General features: G+C 44.2%; 3 protein-coding genes across 7 annotated transcripts in view; 1 reads left to right on the top strand and 2 right to left on the bottom strand.

The window, feature by feature from the left end:
* Nucleotides 1-2,913: 2,913 nt before the first annotated feature.
* Nucleotides 2,914-6,229, bottom strand: LOC105903186 (stomatin-like). The gene is made up of 7 exons (XM_012830897.2): nt 6,169-6,229; nt 5,276-5,379; nt 4,984-5,056; nt 4,783-4,865; nt 4,406-4,609; nt 3,844-3,978; nt 2,914-3,105 (listed from the first exon to the last, which is right to left on the bottom strand). The coding sequence occupies exons 1-7, from the start codon at nt 6,227-6,229 to the stop codon at nt 2,914-2,916; spliced, it is 852 nt and encodes a 283-aa protein (XP_012686351.2).
* Nucleotides 6,230-8,860: 2,631 nt separating this feature from the next.
* Nucleotides 8,861-15,515, bottom strand: slc25a15a (solute carrier family 25 member 15a). 5 transcript variants are annotated; one of them, XM_031573008.2, is made up of 8 exons: nt 15,163-15,515; nt 14,998-15,056; nt 14,138-14,413; nt 12,181-12,439; nt 10,864-11,004; nt 10,395-10,570; nt 9,948-10,106; nt 8,861-9,858 (listed from the first exon to the last, which is right to left on the bottom strand). In XM_031573008.2, exons 3-8 carry the CDS (start codon nt 14,190-14,192, stop codon nt 9,737-9,739), a joined length of 912 nt encoding a protein of 303 aa, XP_031428868.1. In that variant the 5' UTR covers nt 14,193-14,413; nt 14,998-15,056; nt 15,163-15,515; the 3' UTR covers nt 8,861-9,736. The 5 variants fall into 5 exon arrangements, with proteins under 5 accessions (XP_031428868.1, XP_031428870.1, XP_012686392.1 ...); XM_031573010.2 differs by having other exon boundaries at nt 15,003-15,056; XM_012830938.3 differs by having other exon boundaries at nt 14,998-15,515.
* An 809-nt stretch (nt 15,516-16,324) lies between these two features.
* The window catches only part of foxo1a (forkhead box O1 a), a 35,457-nt gene continuing 26,025 nt past the window's right edge, over nt 16,325-25,756 (top strand). Inside the window, exon 1 of the mRNA XM_012830937.3 lies at nt 16,325-17,627. Coding sequence (XP_012686391.2) covers nt 17,040-17,627 — 588 coding nt within the window. The 5' untranslated portion in view covers nt 16,325-17,039. The remainder of the gene's footprint in view (nt 17,628-25,756) is intronic.

The raw sequence follows: 25,756 nt of genomic DNA, 5'->3' as shown, positions 1-25,756 counted from the left end.
TTGCCTGAGTGTCACTGTATTTGGGCAACAGCTACCACTAGTCAGTATTCTTTTTGTTCCTGATGTCGATGTGTTATATTGGATGTGTGGTGACATACCTTGATGCCCTTGAGTAGGGCGAAAGGCCCAAAAACCAGTGTGAACACCAGAGAAATAACAGTCAATACCCAGCCTAATGGGCCACAGCTACCCGTCTCATCACCTAAAAGTGGAAATCAAGTGGGTTGGTGTTAAATTGTTGCTGTGGCTACAAGAGAACAGAATCGTGGATCATGTTTTCCCATTCGCTTAGGGTGCAATCAAGGCTGGATTATGGACTGGGCCAGCAGAACCAATGCCTTGGGGCCTCAGACTGACCGGGGCCTCAGAAGGACTCAGGCCACGCCCCTTCTGAGGCTCATGAAGGTCTGAGACTCTGAGGCAAGACCTGAGACCCCAGGGACTTCCCTGAGGCTTTTACAGTTGGGGCCTAAGGCTTTCAGAAGCTGGGGAAGGGCTGAGACCCATTTAAGCCCTGGGGCATAGTCTGAGGCTTTCCAAGGCCTCTGAATTACAGGGGCCTCGGAAAGACTCAGGCCACACCTGGAGGCCCCCAACAGTCTGAGGCTTTCTGGAGGCCCTGGGTATGGGGCTTTTCTAGGCCTTGGATTGTGTCCTGAGACTTTCTGAGGGCCATAGAATGCAAAGGGCTTTGGAAGCCTCAACCTACACCTCAGGGCCCCAGGCAATTTATTGCCGTTTTTCCCTGCGAATGGCTTCACTCTGCACGGTTTCGCTTGGCTTAAGCCCATCGCCCAAGCAGCCTGGATTCGCGTTTCTATACATCAGGGTCATATTTTTGTTTCTAATTAGTGTTTTACATCACAACACAACGTTTTACCATTCTTGATAGGAATTTGTTGATACTTGGCTAAAGTGCTATTTAGCTGTGTTAACGTTTTGTTTTCACCAAACAATGACGCATTACCTTTACATTTTTTGTAAAAACTTAAAAGCTTAAAAGCAAAGGATCATTATTGGATGATTAAATATAGCCTACATAGGACAGCCTAGATCATGTAAAAATGATAAAGGGCATGTTGACATGCTTTTTTTCATGCAAGTCTATGGAGGGAGGGGGTGTGGCAGACTTTTACACTATTGTAATGCGGGCCTCTGGGCCTCACTTCTCAGTCTACAATAACCAGTATTATGCATTATTGACAGCATATGTTTTTTGTCTTCAATTAGCTCTTCAAGCAATCCTGATTGAGGCCACTTTACTATGGAGGGATCCTATTCACTTTCCGATCAAAATGACAGAATTCTAATGAAGTTATGAGTGACCTTGCACTTAACAGAGCGATATCAGGCTGATATTTGAGGTTCTCAATGAATGGCTCTTGTAATAGACAAAAAGGGGTATTGCAAAGTTTAAGTAAAAAATCAGGTAAAAAGAAAAACCTCCCCTCCATATTCAGTAATTGTATGTAGCCTACGTGTTTTCTGGCAGTTGTGGGCATTTTACCTACCTTGTCGGATTTTCTCTGCGTAACTTCTTGTTGCGTATTCTGCCATTTCTGGGTGAAATAAGTCAAAGCTCTTTCAGAGCTGTTGAGATGGTGGCAGTGCAACTGACAACAACGAAGACAGACAAATTCGTTTCAAGGGCCATTTACAATAATCTTCCTAATCTTAGCCTTTTTTCAGCATTGAGAGAAAGGAGGATGACCAGTTGCTCGCTTTGTAACCGTAGCAACGTATTATATTGTCACAGCTTTGCTGCTACCTCCGAAATCACAGTAAATCTGCAAAAACTTCTTTTCGCAAGATAACTAATATTTCGACCTCGTAGCATATGTAACAAAATAATAATAACAATACATCACGAAATACCATACCAACTATGCTGTAGGAAGTACAGGCGTAGGTGGAGAGACGGTCATTAGAAATAACTTACACAGGGTAGACGTGGCAAGGGTGTCAAGCCAACTGCTGAAGTTCCAGTGTTGGAATTCAAATTTGTTTTAGAATGTCAGTGAAATACATCTCCTTTCCCTTTGAAACCAAAGCGCTGAGATCTAGGATCTTAACTGGCGATAGGCTACTACTGTGATAAGATAGTTACTGTAGTTTATTATTCGGCTTCTCGGAATGTTGCGAAAAAGTTCCATTGATTTGAATGGGCCTACCCAACCTTCGGAGGTCTGATATGTAAGGGATAATGTATAGTCAACATGCCCTTTATCATTATCGAAAAATAAATCCGGACGCGCAGCAGAGTGTATACAGTTCTGGGGAAAGTATTTTTAAAAGGCAAAATACTGAACACTATACTATTTTGATACAAATGACATAACCATTTTTATACGGCCCATCGACTACAAATTACAAAATAGTATTTTGTATTTCAAATACATATTTTAAAAAACATGTAAGAATTAGGCTACTGCCCATCCATAAGTAGAACTATATGGAAGGCTATGGCTATTAAAAATAAAAATGGACTACTATAAAAGTAGAAAGTCTTTCAACAAGAGCAAGGAAACTAGAAACAGTAGTCTGCAGTCATACATGTTAACAAGGGTAGTATTGCTGTTTTATTTCCACTAAACATGTTCACAATTGAATGCGCCAAACTAATCAAACAGCAAAGCTTAGGCCTACCAAAGCATACCATCTTAAAAATAATAGAAATTTGTGAAACTACCGGTTACCATATACCTGAACTAAAGAGCATGCTGATTCTGTGAGGCATTGTTTCCGTTCTGAAACAACTCTAACCCTGAGGGTTACATTTTGGCTTTTGTGATGAAAATATTTAGGGGCTGACTACATAATTATGTTGCACTTTTTTCCATCCCCATGTTATGGGGAATGAGTGGATTCCATTCCTTTTTTTTTATTCTGCCATCTTCTGTCCGTTCCGTCCCATCAGTGCTTACGCATGAACTGCTGCATCATATCAATGGGTAGAGGAAAGATAATGGTGGAGTTCTTCTCAGCTGCAATGGTGGTGAGGGTCTGCAGGTAGCGCAGCTGAAGACCAGATGGAGACTCAGCGATGACGAGTGATGCCTCCTTTAGCGCCCGAGAGGCATTCATCTCCCCCTCAGCGGCAATCACCTGCCCATGCAAACACACAAGGGATTACAGTACAAATTAGGAATAAATTAGTTACACTTATTGCTTCATTGTATGTATCACCTACTAACATACAATGTAAGATACTATCAGATGTTTGCCATGTTTATTTTTTTCAGTTAATCTGTTTAACTGTTAATTTGCTTTGCATTTCGCTTGTTTCTGAATTTCAGATCAGCCATATACGTCTACCTTTCAAGGACTAGGCCTGTTTGTAATTGTCACAAATGCAATGTGACTCAGCTGCTGAAAAGGCTGGAGTTAGAAAGAAAAATAGGATAGCTATACTCACTCTCCCTGAAGGCTGACTTTGATTTAGCTAGCAATGACTGTTCTCTTAAACATACTAGTTAAGCATCTGATTCGGTAGAATGTTTTGTGGCAGTCCAGACTGATACCACTCCTCAAGGCTGCATTCTTTTATCAGACATGGACAATATTCTAAGGGCATATGTGTGTTCTACTGCTTTACAAGCAGAGTGTTTTTTATGGCAGTTCAGATCATGCTTACAATAGAGTTTCACACTAGTTTGGGATGTACATTGATATGGTTTAAAGAATGTCATGACTTGCGTTAAACTTTAGTTTAGTCATAGGAGCTAGCCTCTCGATGTTTCCCTAACGTATACCCCAGGTACCAGCTGACTCTGGAGTGGGTCTGTGGCAAATCTGGGCCAGGTCTGTTTCGGAGACTGACGCTTTCTCAGAGAGGCCTCTCACCTTAGCTCTGGCCTCCCGTGTGGCCTCTGCCTCAGCAGCCATAGCCCTCTGCAACTGATGGGGAAGCTTCACGTCCTTAATCTCCACACGCTCTACCTTTATGCCCCATGCATCTGTGGCTTCATCAAGAGATTCCTGTAAGTCAGCAGTGAAGTATGGACAGTGAGTGTGTACCAGTACATGGCCAAAATATTAGGTAAGTTATAAATATGGCATAGACTCATTTACAGGGAAATGTTAATGGAATCTCAGATCCTGGCCATATCTACAGCACATAAGCCTCAGATGCGTTCAGTCAGTTACTATCTAGCAAAGATTCAGGGGGAAGGTGTGTGGTTATTCAATCCAGTCCTAGAAAATTGCAGATGACTGAGTGCTCCTCTGACTTGGGCTTACAGAATTAAGGTTCTGTGTATGGTCAGCAACTGTAGCAGTTATGATGATTAGATGACGCAAATCCAAGTTCTCTAAGATCACACTTTGAGATTGACTTTACTCTAAAGAGCTGACTGAAGCATTTAGGCCAGGCACATTCCAAACTCAGCTCTTCACTATCCCTTACCTGCATGCTTTGTGAGATGCCTTGTCGGTCGGACAGAAGCTCCGAAAGGTTCTTGGTCCCCAGGACGTTCCTTAGTGTGGTTTGCGCCAACAACCGGGTAGAAATGCTGGCATTCGAAACATTGGCCACCGAAGAAATGGGGCAGCTGACGCGGTAGTACACTACCCCATCCACAGATACAGTGACTGAGTCTTTGGTCAGAATCTGAAATGTTTATATTCACTATTCATAGTCAATATTACAGTGGTACAGTCATAGTGATGTTCACTGTGTTACGTGTTTGTGCTCATTACTAGTCTTCAGGCACATAATCCAATCCAATTTTGAGCTCATGTTTGTAAGTTCCACTGAACAATGAAAGTTAATATTAGGCCTACCTCTTGTGGTGGAATATCAAAGGAGATGGTTCGCATGTCCACTTTAATGAATGTGTCTGTACAGGGTAACACAATGAAAATACCTAACAGAAAAATAGGACAGCATCAGATTATTCATCTTCAGCAATTAGTGTGTTAGAGAAATAAATTAGAAGCAATATATATAGAATATATGTTTTAAATAAATGCTCAGATATCCACCTGGTCCTTTAGGTTTTCTATCCATAATACGACCCAGTCTGAAAATAACGGCTCGCTCATACTCCTTAACAATCTAAAGAAAGAGACACACCTTTCCAAATCAGACCATATTCTGTATCTGTTTTTAGTAGAGGATTATGAAAACAATGGCGCATAGGGCGCTGTCATATTCAAGTCATTTACCACAGTTCACATTCAGTTACCTATGCTTACCTACATTACCTATGTTTTTTGTTGGTGCTATTTTTTATAACGCAATTTTTCAATGACACTGTATGTGTGAGAAACATACCTTTATGCTCATGAATATGGAGACAGGCAAAGTTACCAATGTGAAAAACACAGAAACGATAAACAACATCCAGCCACACACCCCCAGGCCTGGCTTCTCTTCATCTGAAGGCAGAGGTGAGATGGGTTAATGAAAAATCACACGGTTGAGAATCACAAGTATGAACTTGAGATTATTATGCCTAAATATTTGTGTGTTCTTCATGTCAATATTAGAATCTTCAGCCAAACGGATATTTGAACATTTATGTGGAATTATTTCAAAAGACCTGCCACCTAGATCACCTTAGTAAATCCATATAAAGAGGAACATAAAAAAACATGTATATCTGATGGTGTAGTGTGAAGTTTTATTCAAAACAGCAACAATGCAATTAAAACCTCATAATATAGTATAAAAATAATGTAATTTTGATAACAAAAACTTTATTTTAGACCTTTAAACAACTCCCGTGCTGAAAGTTTAGCCAACCCATCAGAGCTAATGGCTGTTGTATGGTAATGACAAATTAGATTACATCAGGTATCAAGTCCTCCTTTTCGCGCTCACTGCCTGTTGTTCATTCCAAAGTATCAAGTTATGTAAGTCACTCCAGTAAATGGTCACATGTCTTGCCTGGCCTGACTCACTGTTGTCTGGTAACTACACCTCCTTCTCCCCCCCGCTAACCTCTCCAAAGAGGATACACCAGGGTCTCCTCTCCACATAGCAACCACTTCATAACACAAGAAAAGAACTACATTCCCCAAATTAAAAACAGTTCATAAGGATCTCAATAACAAGCTGTAAACTCAATTACATTCCCTATTTATAGCATGTCTTCTGTGTGTTCCATCATGGTTGTCACCTACCAAGCAAATGCAGTTAAACCCAGGTGTGGTCATTTTACCTACCCTGTATGATGTTACTGGTACTCTCACTACGAACGTCTGCGATCTTCAGCTGGTTCACCATTGCCTGCCACAAGTGCACTCGGAGGGTAGTGCACAAGATCTGAAGGCTTTGGATGCTACAAGAAGGGGAGTGGAGGCTTTGTATCAATGCATTTCAGGGTGTGGCCTATCCTCTTACTTGACGACCGAGGGTACCTAGGACACAGCCACGGCTCACAGGACAGACTCGTGACCAGCAGTGTAGCTCACAACTGAGTATGTGTACACATAAACAAATGTGAAGCAAGGCCCATTTACATGCACCTGTTCCTGGTTACCACAGGTCTTTTATCCAGCTTTGAGTGAAATGCTTCTGAAACTATGCTCCACTGATGAAAATGTAGCTGTTGTGTGAAATGAATAAATCATGGGCGGATAATTTGACGCCACTCTGGTGAAATATGATCTCACCCCACAATGGTGGTGTCACGCATCCAAGACATTGTGTACTGGAATTTTACTGCATTAAATCAATAGGTATGGCACTGTGTATGTACTATGTGGGTGAATTTGTAATGCCTTGAGCCCATAACGACATAGGCCTTTGTCCATTGCCACAGAGCATGTGTTTTTCATCTTTGAAGCTGTGAACCGTAGTGGGCATTGTGTCATTTAGCCGACCTTCACAGTGAAGACCATGACAGTGAAATCCATTCATGGTGCACCTCCCTGTGCACACGGCATCTGATTTTTGTTTTATCCGGCACTTTGTCATTTCTCTATGTGCAGCTGCTTTGTGTGTGTGGTTCCTCTTTGTCCTGAGGAACAGTTCCTTAGGAGGGTATAATGATGTTTGCTTTCTCTGTCCAGGACCACCACAGCACAGTGAAAAGCCCTATATGGACTGTATTGTCACGGTCATGCTATACACAACTGTTATGACATTAGATTCTGCTTGGCATAGATCATTTATGAAAATGTAAGTTATAAGATAATGTAATATATTATATACTTGTCTTAAATGATGCAGTGTGTACAACATCAAAGGATCAACTGGATAAACTTTGCACCATCTTCAACTGTTAGGGTTTAGAATTTCAATACATTTGATGAGTGTTTTGCAGTTTGTATGAAGATAAATTGTAATGTATGTTCTGCCAACACATCACATTACACGTGCTAGTTGAGAACACACCAGTCTCAAATTGTGTTCCCTGGATGTGACGCCAGGATAGGATAAGCAAGGATATCCGCAGGCAATAGCCAGCTACACTGGACTGATGTGCAAGGTATGCACAGAGTAGTTTACTTCGGTCAGCTCCCATGTATCAAAAACCTTAGTTTACCCTCTCAACAGCCTAGGAGATCACAGGATCCATGCAAAGTCAGATGACAAAAGAATGTAGGGCAAAACAGGAGCATTTCAGAATACCTCGTTATCGACAATTGTGCAATTATTCAAAATCCCCATTGTTATTTTCCCATAGAGAAAATCGCTTTGATACAGAGGTCCATAATGGACTACAAAGAAACGACACATCCTCAGGTCTATTAATCCACACCTTATTTACAAAACCAAGCCGTTAAAATGCCAACTCACTTGAAAAGACAAAGGAGAAAAATAATATGACATTATACAGGCAAGGGAGCGAATGGCTAAGTTTCTAAAACAATACACACATGCCGAGGAATCAAAAGAGCAAGGTGGGACATTGTTGTTGCCACGTCAGCTCGACCAACAATCTCTCAACATAAGGTTGATGTGATATGATTTCATATTTTTAACGTTTCTGAATGCGAGTCAGGTTTTTAAAATTTTAATTGGGGAGGGGCCTGTTGAAATAATTTTGTCCCAAACACAGGCATTATACACGCAGGCCCAGGAAACATGGCAAAGTGTTTTGCATGGTCGAGAGGATTTTGACTTCCAAATTATGGAGTTTTGGTCTAAAACTGGCGAGCTACCTACATAAGCATTTACATTTACATTTACATTTAGTCATTTAGCAGACGCTTTTGTCCAAAGCGACGTACAAGGGAGAGAACAGTCAAGCTAAGAGCAATAAAAAAGCATGGTGTAACAATAAATACTACTTTACATGAGAATTAGAAAAACAACAACCTAGAAGAGAGGAAAAAAGAAGTGCAGGAATGTAACTGCTGAAGTGCAAGTTAAGCGCTAGTCAGGTGCCAGTTAGGAGGGGAGGTGCTCTCTGAAGAGTTGGGTCTTCAAAAGCTTCTTGAAGGTAGAGAGGGACGCCCCTGCTCTGGTAGTACTAGGCAGTTCGTTCCACCAACGTGGAACTACAAATGAAAATAGTCTGGATTGCCGTGCTTGCACGGACGGCAGTGCCAAACGACGCTCACTAGACGAGCGCAGCGTCCTGGGTGTAACATTTGCCCTTACAAGAGCATTTAGTTAAGCATGCAAAAACCTTGCAGACACCACCAACAGCCCAGTTCCCACTGATAAAAGCTTGCCAACATGCTAGGTGGTGTCTTTTGGCAATATTGTTGGCAATGTAATGTTGTGAAAGTCTTTTCTTACATTTCTGCCAGGTTTTCCGACCCGGACCACAGAACTACATAGTGCATAGGCCAGTGGGTATGATAGGTGTGCTTATCTATCTGTTCTTCTCATGATCCTACAAAGTGGTACATTGTTGTATGGAGTTGCTTTAAATAAAGAATGGAGTCCCCAGTGGTTCAAACCTTTTTGTAGATTATGTGTTTTAATATGCTTAGAGTGTAGGCCTACTAACTGAGGAGTGTAGAAATATTTCCAAATTCCGATTCTTTTAAGCAATACAACATCCCTAACACAGTTAGACTATTAATACCAAACAATTCTCACAAGCAGCATACTAGGTTGAGCCTTAAGCCACTCAGTATCATCTTTGCTGATGATACAGTCTTGACAGTGATTGCATTATTTGTATCAGCAGGATTTCCCTAGATATCTCATCTGATACACAGTGGAGGCCTGCACACACACGGGAAAGCGCAAAAGGGTGTGGCACACCCACGGGAGTACCGCTGGACCCAGCGCAAAAGAGTGTGGCACAGGGATTTTTTATTGCGGAATGAAGATGGGAAAAAACTGACGCGTGTGAAGGAGGCGGGAGAAAGACAAGACTCGCGGGACTCCCAAAAAATATAAATGAAATGTATAAAATGAAATAAAAGTAAATTTGTTGTTCTTAAAGTACGTAATGTTATTCGTATTTGTGCGAGAGCAGCAACAAATAGCCCAGGTTTTAAATAAACAGACGCAGGATTGGTGGTTTTTACACATGGCAGGAGCAAGGCTGAAAAAGCCATCCTGTGTAAAGTCCACCTACGGAATTTTGCGGTTGGGAGCGTGATAAAACGTGACAAGTGCAGACAGGAGCAGGTATTACATCGCTTTGTGCCGGCCTCTATCACACAGTTCCTGTAAAAAACATGTCACAGATTTTCCTGAAGAGAGGAATTCAAAGTATAAGTTTAAGTGTCCAAGACAAATGTTGCTGGGCCAAACATCAGCGCAAGGCAACGGGCAAAATCCTATGTCTCTTGAAACCTTCAGCGAAGAGGACAGTGGAGCACCTCAGCTGTCAAACCGTCTCATCATGGCTTTGCGGCTGAGCTCGTAGGCCAGGAACAGTGCTCCGTTCGCGGGGAAAGTTCTGATCATGGTGGGGGTGAGACCAGAGTACAGCGGTGCCACACCTACAGGTAGACGGATTAACAAAAGTTATACCACACACACACACACACACACATTTATAATTGCATTTTCATAGCATGTGATGGCTCACCTTCGTTGCGCACAATGCCAATGAAGGTCTTGAGAAAGCCCTCCTGTCGCCCGGCCAGAGAGAGCACCTGAATGCGGGACTTGACACAGTCAATGGGGTAGACCGTCAGCCAAAGGCAAGCCCCCCCAAAGCCTCCACTGAACATGAGGGGAATCACACCTATGGCATACAACCACCAACAAGATTTCACATCACTGAGGGGTCCAGATCAAAGGCTGACATGGGACACAGGACACAGACCTGTGACTCACGGAGTATAAAACTATGCAATGTAAAACTCTAATCAAAAGCTCACAATAGTACGTGGCCATCTTCAAAAGCTTGACACTTACAGTGACTTAATCACATCAGCAACAGCATTTACCAACCCTGTTATGAATGTGTGTTGAATTAATTACCCGGTATCGTAAAACACTTATCAAGACAGTGGCCTGAACTGAATCTAACCTATGTCCTCTTTCTTCGTGCCCATGGACTGTGCAAATGTGGAGCGGCTGAACTCGTATCCCCCAAAGAAGCAGAAGTATCCCGGCAGCTCCCTGGCCATGGTGGTGGTCAGGCCCTGGTAGAAGCCCAGCGGTCCATTGGTCCGAATCACATTCCTCACCACTGACCACACCGTGCTGAAGAAGATATATTCAAATAAATAGATACAACAGAAACTACTCTCACTGTCATGTCATTTGGATAAATGAACATGTTTTTTTAAGTAATCTTTCCCTCTTACTGCCTTTATTTGACCTTCCTCCCTCTTCAGAGCGTTTTCTGAACTTCTCACACTTGCAATTCCAGTTTACAGTTTAAAAGAATTCCTGATATCAGCTCAACAACATCCAAAATACTCTCCACACACACCCCGCCCTTACTTATTCTTCATCTTTCATTTACCCTGCGATTCATCTCTTGCCAGACTAACCTCTTCTGGCCGGTGGCAATCTTGCCCGACGCCTCCATTTCATCCATGGCCTGCAGCCGACACTTCACCAGCTCTGTGGGGCAGAGAGCCAACGAGGAGAAGATGGAGGCCACGGACCCCGAGCACGCCATCTGAACATCACTTAACCACACAGCCACAGGGACAGGATGAATGGGACAGGCAGGAGAAAAAGACGCCCTGATCTGGTATGCGACACAGGCTGCAGTACAAGTGTGGTGGAGAGACAGCAAATGACAAAAAACTAAAAGGATGACCGGAAATTTTATACATAAAAAAAGTTGGACTTTCTGTTGAGAAATGATATGTGGTTGTGAGTCCTGTTGAGAAAATGATACGTGGTGAATTCCTTTTTTGCATTCCAAAAAAACACTATGTGTAAAGAGTAAAGAGCTCGGATATGCAAATGATTTATGACACTAGTTTGATAGTGCCAATAACATGATTATACGTGAGAACAAAGGAATCTTTCAATGAGAACATTAGCAGGGCATGACAGGAGGTGCGGGTGAACTCAGATGCACTCCGGGGTAGCCAAAGACCAAGTGTTTGTATACTGCGCATGCACACGCATGCACACACATGCACAGACGGACGGACGGATGCACGCATGCACACACACGCACGCACGGACAGACGGAATGCACGTATGCGCCGCAGACACGCGGACGGACGGATGGAAGCGCGCACGCACTGTAAGGTCAAAGCCCACAGTGGAATCTACTGACAACCTGTTACTGATTTCAGCCCAGCCTCAGCCTTGCCAATCTCTGCAAGGAATGGATGGGTCACACCTAAGCTGTGAAAAGACAACAGGACAGACACACTGTTCGTTTCTCCAAAGTAAAAGGGGATTGTTAACAGTTTTGGTAGATTTTAGGTTAGTTAATTTATGGGGCAACCCATTAAAATCCAGTTTATTCTGAAAACAAAGGTGGTCATTCCTAGAACCTAGATCCTAGTGGGAGCAAAATAAGCCTGATGTTATGACTCCCATACAACAATTTGCATCTTTCCATTAGCAAACCAGAAAGTAGCAGGTTCCCATCACTGCAAATGTGAAGAATTTCAACTAAGTAAGCTTTTGAAGAAAAACTGTTTAAAATATTCTACCAAATGATTTTAGAAAACAGCTAGACTAAATGCATTTTTACAAAACAGCTACCTTCCTTCTTTCCAAATTTTAGCATACCAGAAAGGCAGAACGTCGTCCACTGAGACGAAACACGTGTTTGTTGAGTTGTCTTTTCACAGTTAGGTCCCTTCGATCTCACTGTTGTCTGTTGGGCTTTCAGTCACCTCAGCTCTGTTCCTCGCTCCACCGCAGAGAGGAAACGCACCACGTCCTGGCAGAAGCCGTAGCTCATGAAGAGCACAGCGTTTTCGGCAATGTTGGCGATAAGGGCCGGCGTGGTGCCCTGGTACAGGCCCCGCAGCCCCACCTGCTGGTAGACGGAGGTGAAGCAGTGCAGGAAGCCTCGGTACATGCCCGGGAACGTCTGCATCTTCACCTTGGCTGTGTCGAACGGCTGCCCGCTGAACACACAGGCAGTGCCACCTGGGACAGGGAGGGGGGGGGTCACAGTGGAGCGGGTCAAGTGGGAGAGGGAGAAGGAAAGAGAGAGAGAGAAAAGAAGGGTGACCAGTTAACAGAAGCGAGAGGGAGAGATAATAAAGTTGCAAGAGAAAATGAACACAGGCGAGAGATTCTGAAAAGCAGTGGATGGATGGCTATGAACAGAGACATAATTCAGTACAGTGAGAGCTGCTCTCTCACCAGTCACAACCTGGCAGGACACTCAATCTGGCTGGCAATCACGCTGCTGCCGGGCTGAGCAAACGGACGCACACACACTCCTACACCTTTACATTGCATTCACACACACACACACACACACACACACACACACACACACACACACACACACACGGCTGAGCAGACGGACGCACACACACTCCTACACCATTACATTGCATTCACAAACACACACACACACACACACACACACACACACACACACACACACACACACACACACACACACACACACACACACACACACACACACACACACACACACACACACACACACGGCTGAGCAGACGGACGCACACACACTCCTACACCTTTACATTGCATTCCTCAGCACAGCGGTCACTGGCCCTGTCTCCAGTCTCAGCAACCGTGCGTATGTTTCATGTGTAGGTGCCATATGCGTATTTAATGATTTTGGGATACAGGCCTCAAGGATGGTTTTATGATTGTTTCATGTTTTATGTTTATTCTATGTCTATTTTTATGTGGATCACTGTGCATGTCATTTCTCTCCACGTAATGTATTTGCTGTTAAGCACTTTGAGCTACATTGTTTTGTATGAAAGGTGCTATACAAATAAAGTTTATAATTATTATTATTATTATGTGTGGTCTCTATGAGGTCACCAGCCAGACTCTGAACAGCTCCATCATGCTGTTGCCACACCAAACATGGCTACTTGGAGACAAAGCTCAAAAATAAAGCTCAGTGTAGTCATAGTGCAGCTGTTTACAGCAAACATTCAGCAATATACTGTAGCCTCTGTAGGTTCTTTTAAAGCAGCAGGGAATTCTGTTCCAAAACTAACAAGCTAACTACCTAAAAGGCATGCGAAAACACCACCAACAGCCCAGCTGACACTGATAGAAGCTTGCCAATACACTAACTGGTATCTTTTGGCAGTATAGCTGCCAAGGTCATCCTGTGAAAGCTTTTATTTTTATTTTTGCAGGTTCCAGCCCGGTACACAGAACTACATAGGGCATATCCTGGATGGCTAGTGGGAAAGACACAGGTGTTTATCTGTCCTTCACATGACCATATGCTATCAAAATGAATTTGAGGATGGTACCAAAACTAGTTGGCTATAAACCATACCTCAAAAAGTGTCAAATTGTTGCATAGTGTTACTTTAAAGCAAATAGTTATAAAAAAGAACTATTTCAATCCTTTTTGTGTCAGACAAATGTTACAGCTGGACATTGCCATACATCTGAGAGCCTACAAAGGGTTCTACATGGAATTCTTAAATCACATGATTGAATGTACTGTACAACCATCAAGAGTTTAGTTTTCTGTCAACTTCATTGTAATGCGTGGTGTGAAGATGAAAGTGATAGTTTACATAAGCCATTAGAGATGCCGCTGCTATCTTAACAGTTTCAGTTTTTTGAGTAGTGTAGGTCGGGTCACTGTGAAATGTAAAAGGTCTACCGTACCAATAGCTCCAGCTGAGAGGTCGATAATGGCCTGAACAACAGGATGTGGAGCCATGATGAAGATGATGATGTGGACGACGACAATGATGATGATGCAGAGCTTGTTGGTTAATCCTGCTCCACATACAAACCCCCACACAGGCTCTGGTCCTCGTTTTGGCGCAAACACGTCACTCGCTCTCTTTCTCACACACACACAGGCCTTCTAAATCAGAGAACGGCAGCAGATCTTCAGGCATATAGGCATTCTTAGGGAAACGGCCACTGTATATCCTCCTGTATCAAAGTAAGTCAGATTAACTGCAAACTGTGAACAAGCCTTTCAATAGTATGTTGTTGCATTTTCCCCACACTAAAATCCTCGGCTCAGAATCCCGTGGACCGATAATTACAGTTGGCTAATAGTTAACAGTAAAACGTGATTAACAGGGCTCACATTTTGTACCAGTAAACATACTTGACTAATTCCAGTCAATAATATCCTACTCTACTTCAGTCAGTACCCAACACCTGATGGAACACATGTTTACTATCATACAATCACCTTCATGAAAAGAGGGATCTGACCTCACCTTTTACAAAACATGAGATCTATTTTTGGTGTTGAGATGCAAACGAAGAATTAACATTAGCCCAAATTAGCGCATCTAGCCTAATCCTATTTAAATGAGTAGGCCTACGTGCCTATAGGTCGTCATTTCACCTCGAAATCAGGTTTAGCTTCACTGCCTACAAAGATGATATTGCAATAGGAAATATGACTAACGGCCGCAAATGTTTCAGGGGAAACGCAATTAATACATTTCAGTACATTTTGGAAAATAAAAGGTAGGGGTGTATAATGAAAGTAAAGTTCTTACCTTACCTCCCGATAATGCTGCTCAGTCTAACTTCTGAACCTTATGGCACACCAGCCAACCTTAAGGAATCAGTCATAAAGTGGAAGTATGTCATGAGTGATAAGACTGCACAGGCTTTCCATGTGTTAAAGGATGTAAAAGTTTGAGGTCTGGTAACAAAGTTACTTCGGCAACGTCGATTTGGATGCCAAATTTCCAGAGCTATACGGCTGTCGCAAGCACCTCGCCGGCAATTCCTTATCAACAGCTGACACTACCTGCTGGTAAGTTAGCTAGCTAGCAAATGTAAAGCTGAGAGGTGTTTTAACCTTTAAAGACACCATTTCCAGTGATTAAAACCCCATATCAGTGTGTGCAATATATAGAAGTGCCCTCAAGTTCTCTGAGATAGTATTAAAAACACCCTGCTGAATGAACACGGTCGAGCACGACAAGCACAAAGTAAGGAAGTGTTAGCTCGTGCTGTCTCAAGACGCACGCAAATTCATGTAGGGCGGGGTAATTTAGAGTATGGCCACAAGATGGAGACATTGAAACAATAATAAGACATTTTCAGATTTGGACTGATTTAAGCAATATCTTACTTTCCATGTTTAAGATGTAAGGCTACTATTATAAATATCATTATATAAATACAATAGCCTACGTTTACCGTTAACGATTGACTTACTAGTTCGTTATGAAGCTCTTACCTAAATATTTCCAGTGTCAAATACTCTACATATATGTTTACTACGTTTTGATAATGTGGCGGGTGTGCCAGTATGACAATAATTTATAGTCTTGACTTCTTAGAAACCGCAGTTGATAACTTTGAGATTCTTCACTTAAAAAGTTTCTGTTACCATACATATGGGCTTCTTTAATAAATATTTTAATTTTCTTGGTAGGCCTATGCCATAGGCTAGCCTACTATGTAAGTGTAAAGGCTAGTTGATTGAGTTTACAGATTGTCCCATCGATGCTTCAGTGGCCTATAGGCTAGACAGGCTAAACTAGGCTATGTCATGTTGTGTTTAAAACGAGAGATGGTGCAGTGACTGCGCTCATTTGAGCATATCATGCGGCATTAGTTCTGAAATTCCATTCTAAATGCTCACCTTTGAAGACATAAGGTAGATAAAAGATTAAGCAGCGGAATTCCTTATTTTAATTATGCCTAATACCTAATACCTAAGGTCTAAATTGAACTTTTTGTCTGATGTAGCAGAAGGCTATTTTAGAACAATATGAAGTGAACTGAAATTATGTTTCGCTGAAAATATGATTGTGAAAAATAGGCAAGCCTTTACCCTAAATATCTGTGGCATAGCTTAGGCTTGTATCCCAGTTGTTTCATGAGACGAAATAGATGCAGGTGATATAAAGGTTGTTACAATGTAACCACTGTTTATTAAATAGCTTCCCGCACGCTCGTGACAAACAACGCTTAAAAAAACAAGCACTTCTTATTGTCTTAACTCCGTGTTTTGAGAAAAACAGGTGAACACGTCCGAAAGAAACAATTAATGTCGAAAACAAGACTCTGGCTGATTCGTTTAATTGAGACAGGATATGTTTATCGGACCAAAGAGGAGAAAAACATTCCCCTGTTTCACTTTTAAAAGGCGCATTCATTGGCGGTCCCGCGTTGTCACTCAAGTAGGGGTGGTGTCAGCTGACATATGATAGTTCCAGTAAGAGCACTTAGGCACAGTAGAACCACGCTCAACAGGCAGGAATACGGATAGGCACGGTACGAACGGAGTACTGCTTCTGGATTGCAGACCACAACTGCCTTCTATCAACCGGACAGGGACATTTCAGAGTGTTTTGCTACGCCATATCTAGTCTGGTGTTTACGCTTGGACCTCGCTTTCCTTCACGGACTTGTAGCCTACACTAATGTAGGTTAATAGTTTTAGCGGTGTGTGTGAACGCGACTAATTTCCTTTGCCATTGCTTTTCGATTTCGGTTTGTTTTTCTCCTGGTTGGTTGCGCATGAGTAACTTTTCCCGTGCAACTTCTATGTGACTCTTGGATTGTGTTTACTACTGCTATTATGGCTGAAGCAGCCCAGCAACAGTTAGTGGATATCGACCCGGATTTCGAGCCCCTCTCTCGGCCCCGGTCTTGTACTTGGCCGCTACCACGGCCGGACTTCAGCAACCCAGCCGACTCCAACACATCCTCACCGGCCCCCTCCGTCAAACAGGAGCCCACCAACAATGCTGACTTCATCAACAATCTCAGCTTGTTAGAGGAGAACGAAGACTACCCGGACCAGAAGCCCCTGGGCCTGTGCAATGACTTCTCGTGTCAGGAGAACTGTATTCAGGCTCATCCACATCAACAGCAGCAGCAGCTGCCGAGCCCACAGATAGCGCACCAGCAACAGGTGCCCCTGCTGTCCTCTCCGGTCGGATCAACTTCGTCGGTGGCGGCGGCCGCCGCTGCCGCTGCTCAGCGCAAGAGCAGCTCTTCTCGCCGTAATGCCTGGGGGAATATGTCTTACGCTGATCTCATCACGAAGGCTATCGAAAGCTCCCCAGAGAAGCGCCTCACCTTGTCGCAGATTTATGACTGGATGGTGAAGAGTGTCCCTTATTTCAAGGACAAGGGAGACAGTAACAGCTCTGCTGGTTGGAAGGTATTCACTTTTAAATTCAGAGCACTGCTGAATAGTTGTAAGGGTAGTGTGTAGTTCTAAATCTTTGGATGCTGGCATGCTTTAAAATGATCAACTGATAGCCTAGCATATTTGTTTACGATAAATGTCTTCATTATTACAGGAGATTGGTGTTCTGTAATGGTACTGAAAAGCACATATGCAGAGGGAGACTTTCTCTGTCTCTCTTAACAGCCACACACATCCACACATCCACATCCACATCCACAGTATCACTAGTCTCTGTCTGACACAGAGAGACATGGCAATCTTATGTCTAAGTGTACAGAATTTTTCAGTGTACATATCTGGTCTTGGAATTGCCAAGGTATTTCTCCTCCATTGTATTTTGCCTGAACTCTGTTTTGCACCCTGGCTCCCCTTGAATGCTGTCTATTCATCGCTCAGGGCCGGCGTCCTCTGCCTGACCATTAGCAGCACATGGTCACTTTTAGAGACAACAGGTCAGTCGTCTCTGTGGCTGGCCGTTCTCAGTCATCTGATTTAGACCTTGAGCCGTTACCAATTCTCTGCTGACTCAGAGATTTCTCTGGATCATTGCACACACACACACACACACACACACCCCTCTTCCACAAACCCCCCCATCCCCATTCCCACTCCCCCCCAAAGAAGATCAGGGAGGTCAGGGCTGTATATTATAGTGTCTGTGGTTGCTGTCAGTGGTGTCTGATGTAGAAATGACTTTTGGATGCGATGCAGTCGCGGGTCTGGAGGATGATAGAATGAAACTGAGTCTCAGATGCTTCAGATTGCACAGATCCGGACCACCTCTAGGTCAGTCAGCCACTAGTTTAGGGGTTGGGGGGTGGGGTGGGGGTGGGGTTTGTAAGGCCTAAGGCAGTATCGACAGTATTGATTTATCCATGGCGTGCAAGAAAAGCCCTGACGACGAGAGGGAAACAAGTAAACACTGCCACGTGAAAATCCATGGCAACAGTGTTGCGGTGTAGCGGATGGAGGTTGCGCCTGTCACCTCCCAGAGGGATTTAGGAGACAATGCCCCACTGGGGTTTGTCAAATATGCACACGTCACCCTGTGGCGGTTAGTCATTTTTTTTCTTCTTCTTTTGGGTGAGACTTTTGTCCCAACATTCCACACAGTGTGTCTTGACAGGCAGTGGCAGACCAGTCTGAAACTGGATGAATGGAGTGGGGGTTGCCCTCTGTTTGGGAGCAGGCCCAGTTCAGTCTGGTACCTGTTTGGCAATAACAGTACAGTGCAATAACCTTGTGTTTGCCATCCCGTGTGTGTGTGTGTGTGTGTGTGTGTGTGTGTGTGTGTGTGTGTGTGTGTGTGTGTGTGTGTGTGTGTCTGTGTGTGTGTGTGCTGTGGATGACTGTATGAGTGTGTATGTGTGTTCACTGAGGTTGGCAGTGCTAGCAATCCAGAAGTTGTGAACCAGATAAGCGTTCAGTTGTTATTCTTTGCATGTTGTATGATGTAAGAATGACATGTGGCTTAAGTGCACCCAGTTCACAGTACATCTTAGATAGGGAATGTTTTCCCATCTCTGTACTCCTGCATTTGCAGCACATACCTTGCAGCACACACAATTTATTGGCACTTCCAAATACTACAGGTCATAACTAACTTGTAATTACCTGTGTTCTATTGCCACATTAGGCCACTAATGTATGTACCGTCCTTTTGACCGGTTGGTCATTTATAAGGAACAGCATAAGGCCATAAGGTTTTTGAGTTGTTGCCAGCAATACTTTTCATAAATTCCCTGTTCTAGTCAGATTTTCTCTTGAAGTCAACCAATTTACACTTAGACAGAGCATACAGACCTTTGAGAGTATGTTCTTGGCTGTCCTGTCACACAACCATCTTCTTTCTCCATAGTCTCTCTCTCTCTATATCTATCTATCTATCTATATATATATATATATTATATCAGTCAGAACCAGGCAGGGAGAGATATAGATAGATCGATAAATATATATTATATATATATATATAAAATAATTCATTTATCTATCTATATATATCTCTCACTGTCTGGTTCTGACTGACATTGAGTAGCAGTGGCAAAGGGAGAGGTGTGTGAAGTGAATGCAGCTGTACAGTACATTTGGGTATGGGGGTGCCCCCTGCCTGCCCGTCTCTTCTGCCACTTTTATGGGCATGGAGCCCGCCCTGGATAGCACAGCTCTCCCACTGGCCCTGGCACAAAGAGGGGTCCAGGCTGCGGGGTGGGCGAGACTGTGGGAAAAACGAGATGCCATTCAGCACCACTCCTAGCTGGGTTATTCATAGATAGACCCCCTTGCATCTCTGCCACCTCCCCCTCACCATCCTCCTCTCCTCCTGCTAAACTGTGATGGCTCTATTAAGCCCTCTTTGTCTGAGCCCACTTGTCACAGATTGTAAAAAAAAAAAGGAGTGAAGGGGTGGAGAGAGAGAGTGAGTGAGGGAGACAGAGAGAGAGAAAGAAAGGGAAATAGAGAGAGAGAGAGAGAGAGAACACAGTGGAGGAGGAGTGGGAGGCAAGCACTTCATCTCCTATTCTTTGGAGTCTGTCGTTCACGGCACGGCAGACATCCCTCTTTTTTTTCCCCTCTCCTCGACACAATGAAAAGAAAGAAAGAAAGAAAGAACACGCTCAAAAAAGCTTTCCTTTGTACACGCCGTGCTCGATGTGATTGGACTTTGGCTTGTCCGGTGGCGCCAGCATGAAGCTGTGGACGTCTAACTTTGTCCCACCAGAGCAAAGAGGAACTTTAGCTAGTTCAAGAGCCGCTAGCCTGTCCTCCCCTCTCATAATGACTATTTTTTCTGTTGCTAAGGGTCAAACTGAGTCGTTCGGAGCCAGTTTGGATGTTACACCATTCAGTGGCAATCATTCACTGACTTGGTGTCCATATGTCACAGTTAATGATCAGAGTACAGATAACTCCAGAGACACACCGCTCATTCTGGAGGTGTTTTTTTTTTGTAGTTTTGCACTTTGCTCTTGTGTAAATGTGTTACTCTTATGGTTGTTGTTCGTCAAAAAAACAGGTTGCAAAGACACTCATCCAGTGAAGTGCAGTGAAACCGGTTGAAATGTGGGTGTCATAACGTGTCTGACCTCTGTGATTTCCATTAACCTGATACGGATTTTCTAGTTTGGAGTTCTGAGGAAGAGGCCACCGCACCGATTGGGTAAACGATATCTCGAATAGAAAGAGAAAATCTGGAACTAAATCTTTTTTTCTTTCTTTCGTTTTTCTTTGTGATGAGACCTCTTTCAATTTAATTAGCATGTTTACCACAAAACTGCAGGGAAAGGCACCAGACTTTATTTGAAGACGGGACACGGTTGCAGCTTCGTAGAAGAAAGACAAGTGGGGGATTCACCACCCGTTCATGCAATCAGTTGGCTTTGTGTGCACATTTCATAAAGAGCGAGAAAGAAAAAGAAAAAATCATCCTTGGTGTGAGACAGTAAAGGGCAAATGCTGGCAATTTTTATTTTGGTGGTTGAGTCATTCCTCACACACTCTCTCTCCCTCCTTCTCTCTTGCTCCCTCTCCCTGGCTCTCTCCATCCCTCTCTCTCACACTCTCTCTCTCTCTCGCGTGAGGTGAGTCATGACACACTCACAACAGGAGCCCACACTGCACTCCTTCCTCGTGAGCATGTGAACAAACATGGCCGTCCCCTGAAGCCACACACCAAGGAGAACCAAGAAACAGAACCTCCTCTCATCCCTCACTCTCTCCTTTATTCTATATCTCTTTCTACCTCTTCTCATTTCCATCCTGCCCCACTGAACGTGAACTGGTTCCTGCTTGAAGCTTTCAACTATGCATGATTAAATTGCCTGTCTATAGCCCATTACTGTACAGTGATGTTTATCATGGATGACCGTCTTGTGAAGTTCATGTAGTGCTACATTGTTTATTTCCATGCGCTTGTACGGGAGTGGTGTTCCAATCAAAGTTGAAGTTGAATTGAAAGAATTTCGGGGTTGCACACATGAACTCGGTGTCTTATTTTCGTATTCTTCTTGTGCAAACAGACACCCACACGCTTGCGTCGAACACACGCATGTTGGCCCGGTGCCTGTGCCTGTGCCGGCCTCTCTCTGTGTCCCACACTACACACGCGTCACAGGCCAGCACAAATATTTGGAGCTTGAGCTGTTCTTTGATGTCCCGAATCGATGGGCGAACGTCCGGCAGGAGATCAGGCAACATCTTTGGTTTGTTGTTCTTAAGCCGTAATATATCACTGATACCTTTGCTTAAAGACAATTAGGAAAAGTTGGGCAAAGCAGTGTATAGTTTAGGGATAGATTACATTGATAGAACGTATAGATATAGAAAGTCAATTTTAAAAATAGTTTGGCTTCAGCTGATTAAAAGCATATATTCATTTCATTTCATCAATAGCACACATTGGCTTCCTCTGATGTTGGTAATGTATTCTTTATCGTATCCTTATTTTGGCCCTACATTTGGTAGAATTGTGTCAGAGTCGACCGAACCTCCCGTCCAGTGGTTTGTTTTCGTAGTACTGCCTGAGAACCAGCACTGGGCCTTTCGGTTTTCCGAGAATGTTGCGAAGTAGGGCAAAGATGCAATCAAGCAGGCTGATCTGTGTTTGGCACGTGAGCTCCCCGGCCTGGCTGGGCCTCTGCCAAGCCTCCGTGTCATTCGTGACACGAAGGGTAGTGGTGTGTGTTGTATTTTTGGAGCTCAGAGGCGGAGCCACGGGAGCCATGCCTCTGCCTCTCCTCCATCTCTTCTCCTCCCTCTTTTTTTTTTTTCGAACTTTGTCTCCCTTACTTCCCAACAGGATTGCCTCTCTGTCTGTCGTCTTTTCTGTCTTGCTATCCTACCCATCTCGTTTGTGCCTGTGCTCGACTCTGCACTCAGCCGATCCGTGCCAAGCTATTTAAATAATAAAAGCCCCGACAGTGTAATATTTCAGATTTGGAAAAAGCCACACGGGTTGGTTTAAAAACTGCTCCTGACTTCACTCTTCGCTCCTCTTGCGGCCGGGAGCCGAGGAGTTCAGATAAGGTGACACTTATTAAGGGGTTGCATAACGAGGAGCATTTTACTGGAATCACGGCGCCTCAGGCCAAAGTCTGGTGCCACTTGTTAGTCAGTGGAACTGTGGCATGAAGCGAGGGCACTGGTGGGGCACCATTCCCCCACCGCACATATCCCCCCCACCCGCCCCTACAAAAGTGTGGCACACAACCCAAGCCTGGCATTAAAGCACACAAATACAGAGGCAGATTCCAGCACAGACTCAGACTTTTTGAAATTGCTGTGTCTTTCTTTCCCTCTGGCCTTGCATCACAAGCTTTTCCCCTCCTGTTGTCTTGAGTATTCCCACTTCACTCTCTTTTTGTTGGTATATGAAGTGCTTAATCATAATGCCTGCTGTATAATAGGTAACAGGATTGAAGCTTATGTATGTATGTACAGTATGTATGTATATATGTATGTGTGTGTGTGTGTGGGTGCGTATGCATGCGTATGTACGTGCCCGCAAAAGTGTCTGTTCTTACATGTCTAGGAGTCCGTGTGTGTCCCGTGGTATGTGTCGCTCACTCCCTCACTGAAGGCGAACATTGTGAATTTGGGGGGGTGGAGCGAGGACAGTTGGGTGCACTCAGCACACACAACTGTGCTCTGTTCTTCAAGCTGCCTTTGGAAGCAGTGCAAGGCCAGCCTTATAAGACAAGTCCAACTTAATAGCAGAAAGGAGCTAACGCCACAGACAGGTCAGCTAACGCCACAGACAGGTCAGCTCATTTCCCCACCTGCTGGATTCCCAAGTATACTCTCGGGTTCCTCCTCTCTGCTGTCTCTCTGACGACAAATTGAGTGCGCTCTATCGACCAAAAATGGGCTGCCTTTCTGCCATGCCCCTTTCCTTAGACTAAACATTCGCTCTGACAAAGAACAAAGAAGCGCATTTTTTGGATGTTGAATTTGGTGGTTGAATCGGAGGCCATGTCGTAGGGCTGTGGAAAAAAAACGAAACAAAACAAAATCATGAAAGTTACAGTCCTCTTCTACTGAAAAGTCATTTTCTCTAAAGAACACAAACTCCTGACTGCTTGAGCACCATGGTGCAACATTATGCCAAAGTGGTGCAAGAGAAACGGGACAGAAGCCAGACGTTACAGCGACACAGTGTGTATTCACCGGTCATGTTTATATATATGTGTGTGTGTGTGTGTGTGTGTGTGTGTGTGTGTGTGAGCAAGCCTTGCTGTGTGTTTCTATCTGTGTACCGTGAGCTCAGTCTCCCTCCGGGGTGTGTGCAGGTGTCAGCGGAGGGGTGTGAAGGCCCAGGGCTGGGGCAAGGTGTGAGGGCCAGGGTTTATTTTTGTTTATCGCCCCCGCTTGGCTCTGTTTACCACTCTCCACCGCCGCGGAGCTGGCATGCTGTGGCATGCCGTTACATAGCGATCTGTGCTTTTAGTGGCAGTGATGTAACAAAGGTCGGGGTCACAGCGTGCCAAGTAGGGCAAGCAGGCAGGGACACACTGAACCATTCTCAGGAGTCACACCCTGCATGCCCTACAGCGACAGTGTATGGGGGGGGGGGGGGGGGCGGTGGTTGCACTTCAGTAGGGGGTTGGCATACCTTTTGCTGTGCCCAGCCCTGCCACACACACACACACACAAAAAACAACCCCCAGCTTTCTCATCTGTGCCTGTGTGGCTGTCTGTCTGGCAGTCTGGCTGGGTGACTGTAACAGTGCACCACCCTCAACAGTATGATATGAGGTGCATCAGTTCATTTTCGGAACTGTCATTCCATGAACAATGCTTTGAAAACCCACTCATCTCATTCCCTGTGACAGCCAGTTGACTAGCGTCTGACTCAGGATCAGTGGGTGTAATGTGCCTGGGCCTGCTGCTGCTGCTGCAGCAGAGAGTCCACTGGCCACGTCCCAGCCACGGGACAGAACATTACATTCTCATGATTCAGTTTAAGCACCGGCGAGATTTGGCGAAAAGGTAATCTGAGGATAGGACAGGGCAAAGGGCTCCAGGGTGTGTTATCCTGTTACTGGGCCGGTGGTCAGCCTGCCGTCACGTTCTCTTGAGTTCCAATAACGTGCGGCATGGGACAGATTTAGGTTGACTGGTTGCTTCAGCGGTCCGACGATGTACAGACAGATCCTGGAGGTTGTTGTCCTGTGTGTGTGTGTGTTTGTTGACGTGCGTGAGCCATTCATGTGATGTGTCCCAAGAATCTGAACTGGGAACCGGTCTATGAGCTGAGGTCTAGACCACTAAATTAGGAAACATTTTCTGGAAATTTCTGCCAGGGAGACAGCTGCTGTGGTTTGAAAAAGGGACTTTTGGGCTTTCCTGCACTTCTCTGCACAGCTCAGCTAGTGTTGCCTGAGTGTCACTGTGGCCTACAGTGAAGTAACTGGGGTTAGGAGGGGAGGATGTGCACTAGCCTTGGTCGTGGTCAGCCAGTGGAAGAGGGTTTCAGGAGAAATACTTGTCTTGTGTCATTGGCAGGCCTTGGATTAAATAATAAGGGCAGTTCCGTGGACTAGTTTCCAGTCGTGTTTATGTTTTTTTTCTTGTTTAGTTTTAGAAGTAGTCTGACGATGGGGCAGACATCTTGGACCATTTAAAAAGTATGCAGTCATGGAGACTGAGTCAGTGACTGAGTCAGAAAGTTGTTTTGTATTTCAGATCTTGGCTGCGCTGCGTTCGGTCTGCGCTCCACACGATGGTAGCGTGTGTGGCAGGCAGGTTTTGGAGCGGAGCTTTGTTTTGAACAGAGAGCTTCGCTTTCCCAGTCTTGGCAAAAAAAAAAAAAAAAACTCTCTGTCGGTTGCCTGAAAAATATGTGATGTGGAGCTCGCACCACAGTGGTGGTATTACTACCCTGGTTTAACCTTGGTCAAGTCCAAGTATTTTTGTTTTGATAAAACTCCCCATCGCTACAGTTTCCCTTACTCCAAAACAACATCAAGAGTGTTTTTCTTTGATTTGTTTCTTTCCGGGATCCACTGTGCAATTAATAGATACATGAAGTGTGGGCGAAAATATTTCACATGAAAAACTTCAATAGGCCTTACGGAGCGGTAGTGGAAAGTAGTTCCGCT

This window comes from Clupea harengus, chromosome 9, assembly GCF_900700415.2.
Source record: "Clupea harengus chromosome 9, Ch_v2.0.2, whole genome shotgun sequence".
Classification (NCBI taxonomy): Eukaryota; Metazoa; Chordata; class Actinopteri; order Clupeiformes; family Clupeidae; genus Clupea; species Clupea harengus.
Note: the sequence above shows the minus strand (reverse complement) of the source record. Positions and strands in the feature narration are given on the sequence as shown.

Bases quoted from the DNA above. Each gene is read 5' to 3' on its own strand.
- LOC105903186 (XM_012830897.2), bottom strand. From the start codon at position 6,229: ATGGTGAACCAGCTGAAGATCGCAGACGTTCGTAGTGAGAGTACCAGT. The intron at 5,380-6,168 runs GTAGGTAAAATG...CTCTGCCTTCAG, and splicing joins TACCAGTAACATCATACAGG to ATGAAGAGAAGCCAGGCCTG. The intron at 4,866-4,983 runs GTGGATATCTGA...TTTTTCTGTTAG, and splicing joins TAGAAAACCTAAAGGACCAG to GTATTTTCATTGTGTTACCC.
- slc25a15a (XM_012830938.3), bottom strand. From the start codon at position 14,192: ATGGCTCCACATCCTGTTGTTCAGGCCATTATCGACCTCTCAGCTGGA. The intron at 12,440-14,137 runs GTACGGTAGACC...TCCCTGTCCCAG, and splicing joins CCTCTCAGCTGGAGCTATTG to GTGGCACTGCCTGTGTGTTC. The intron at 11,005-12,180 runs GTGACTGAAAGC...TGTGTGGTTAAG, and splicing joins GAGCGAGGAACAGAGCTGAG to TGATGTTCAGATGGCGTGCT.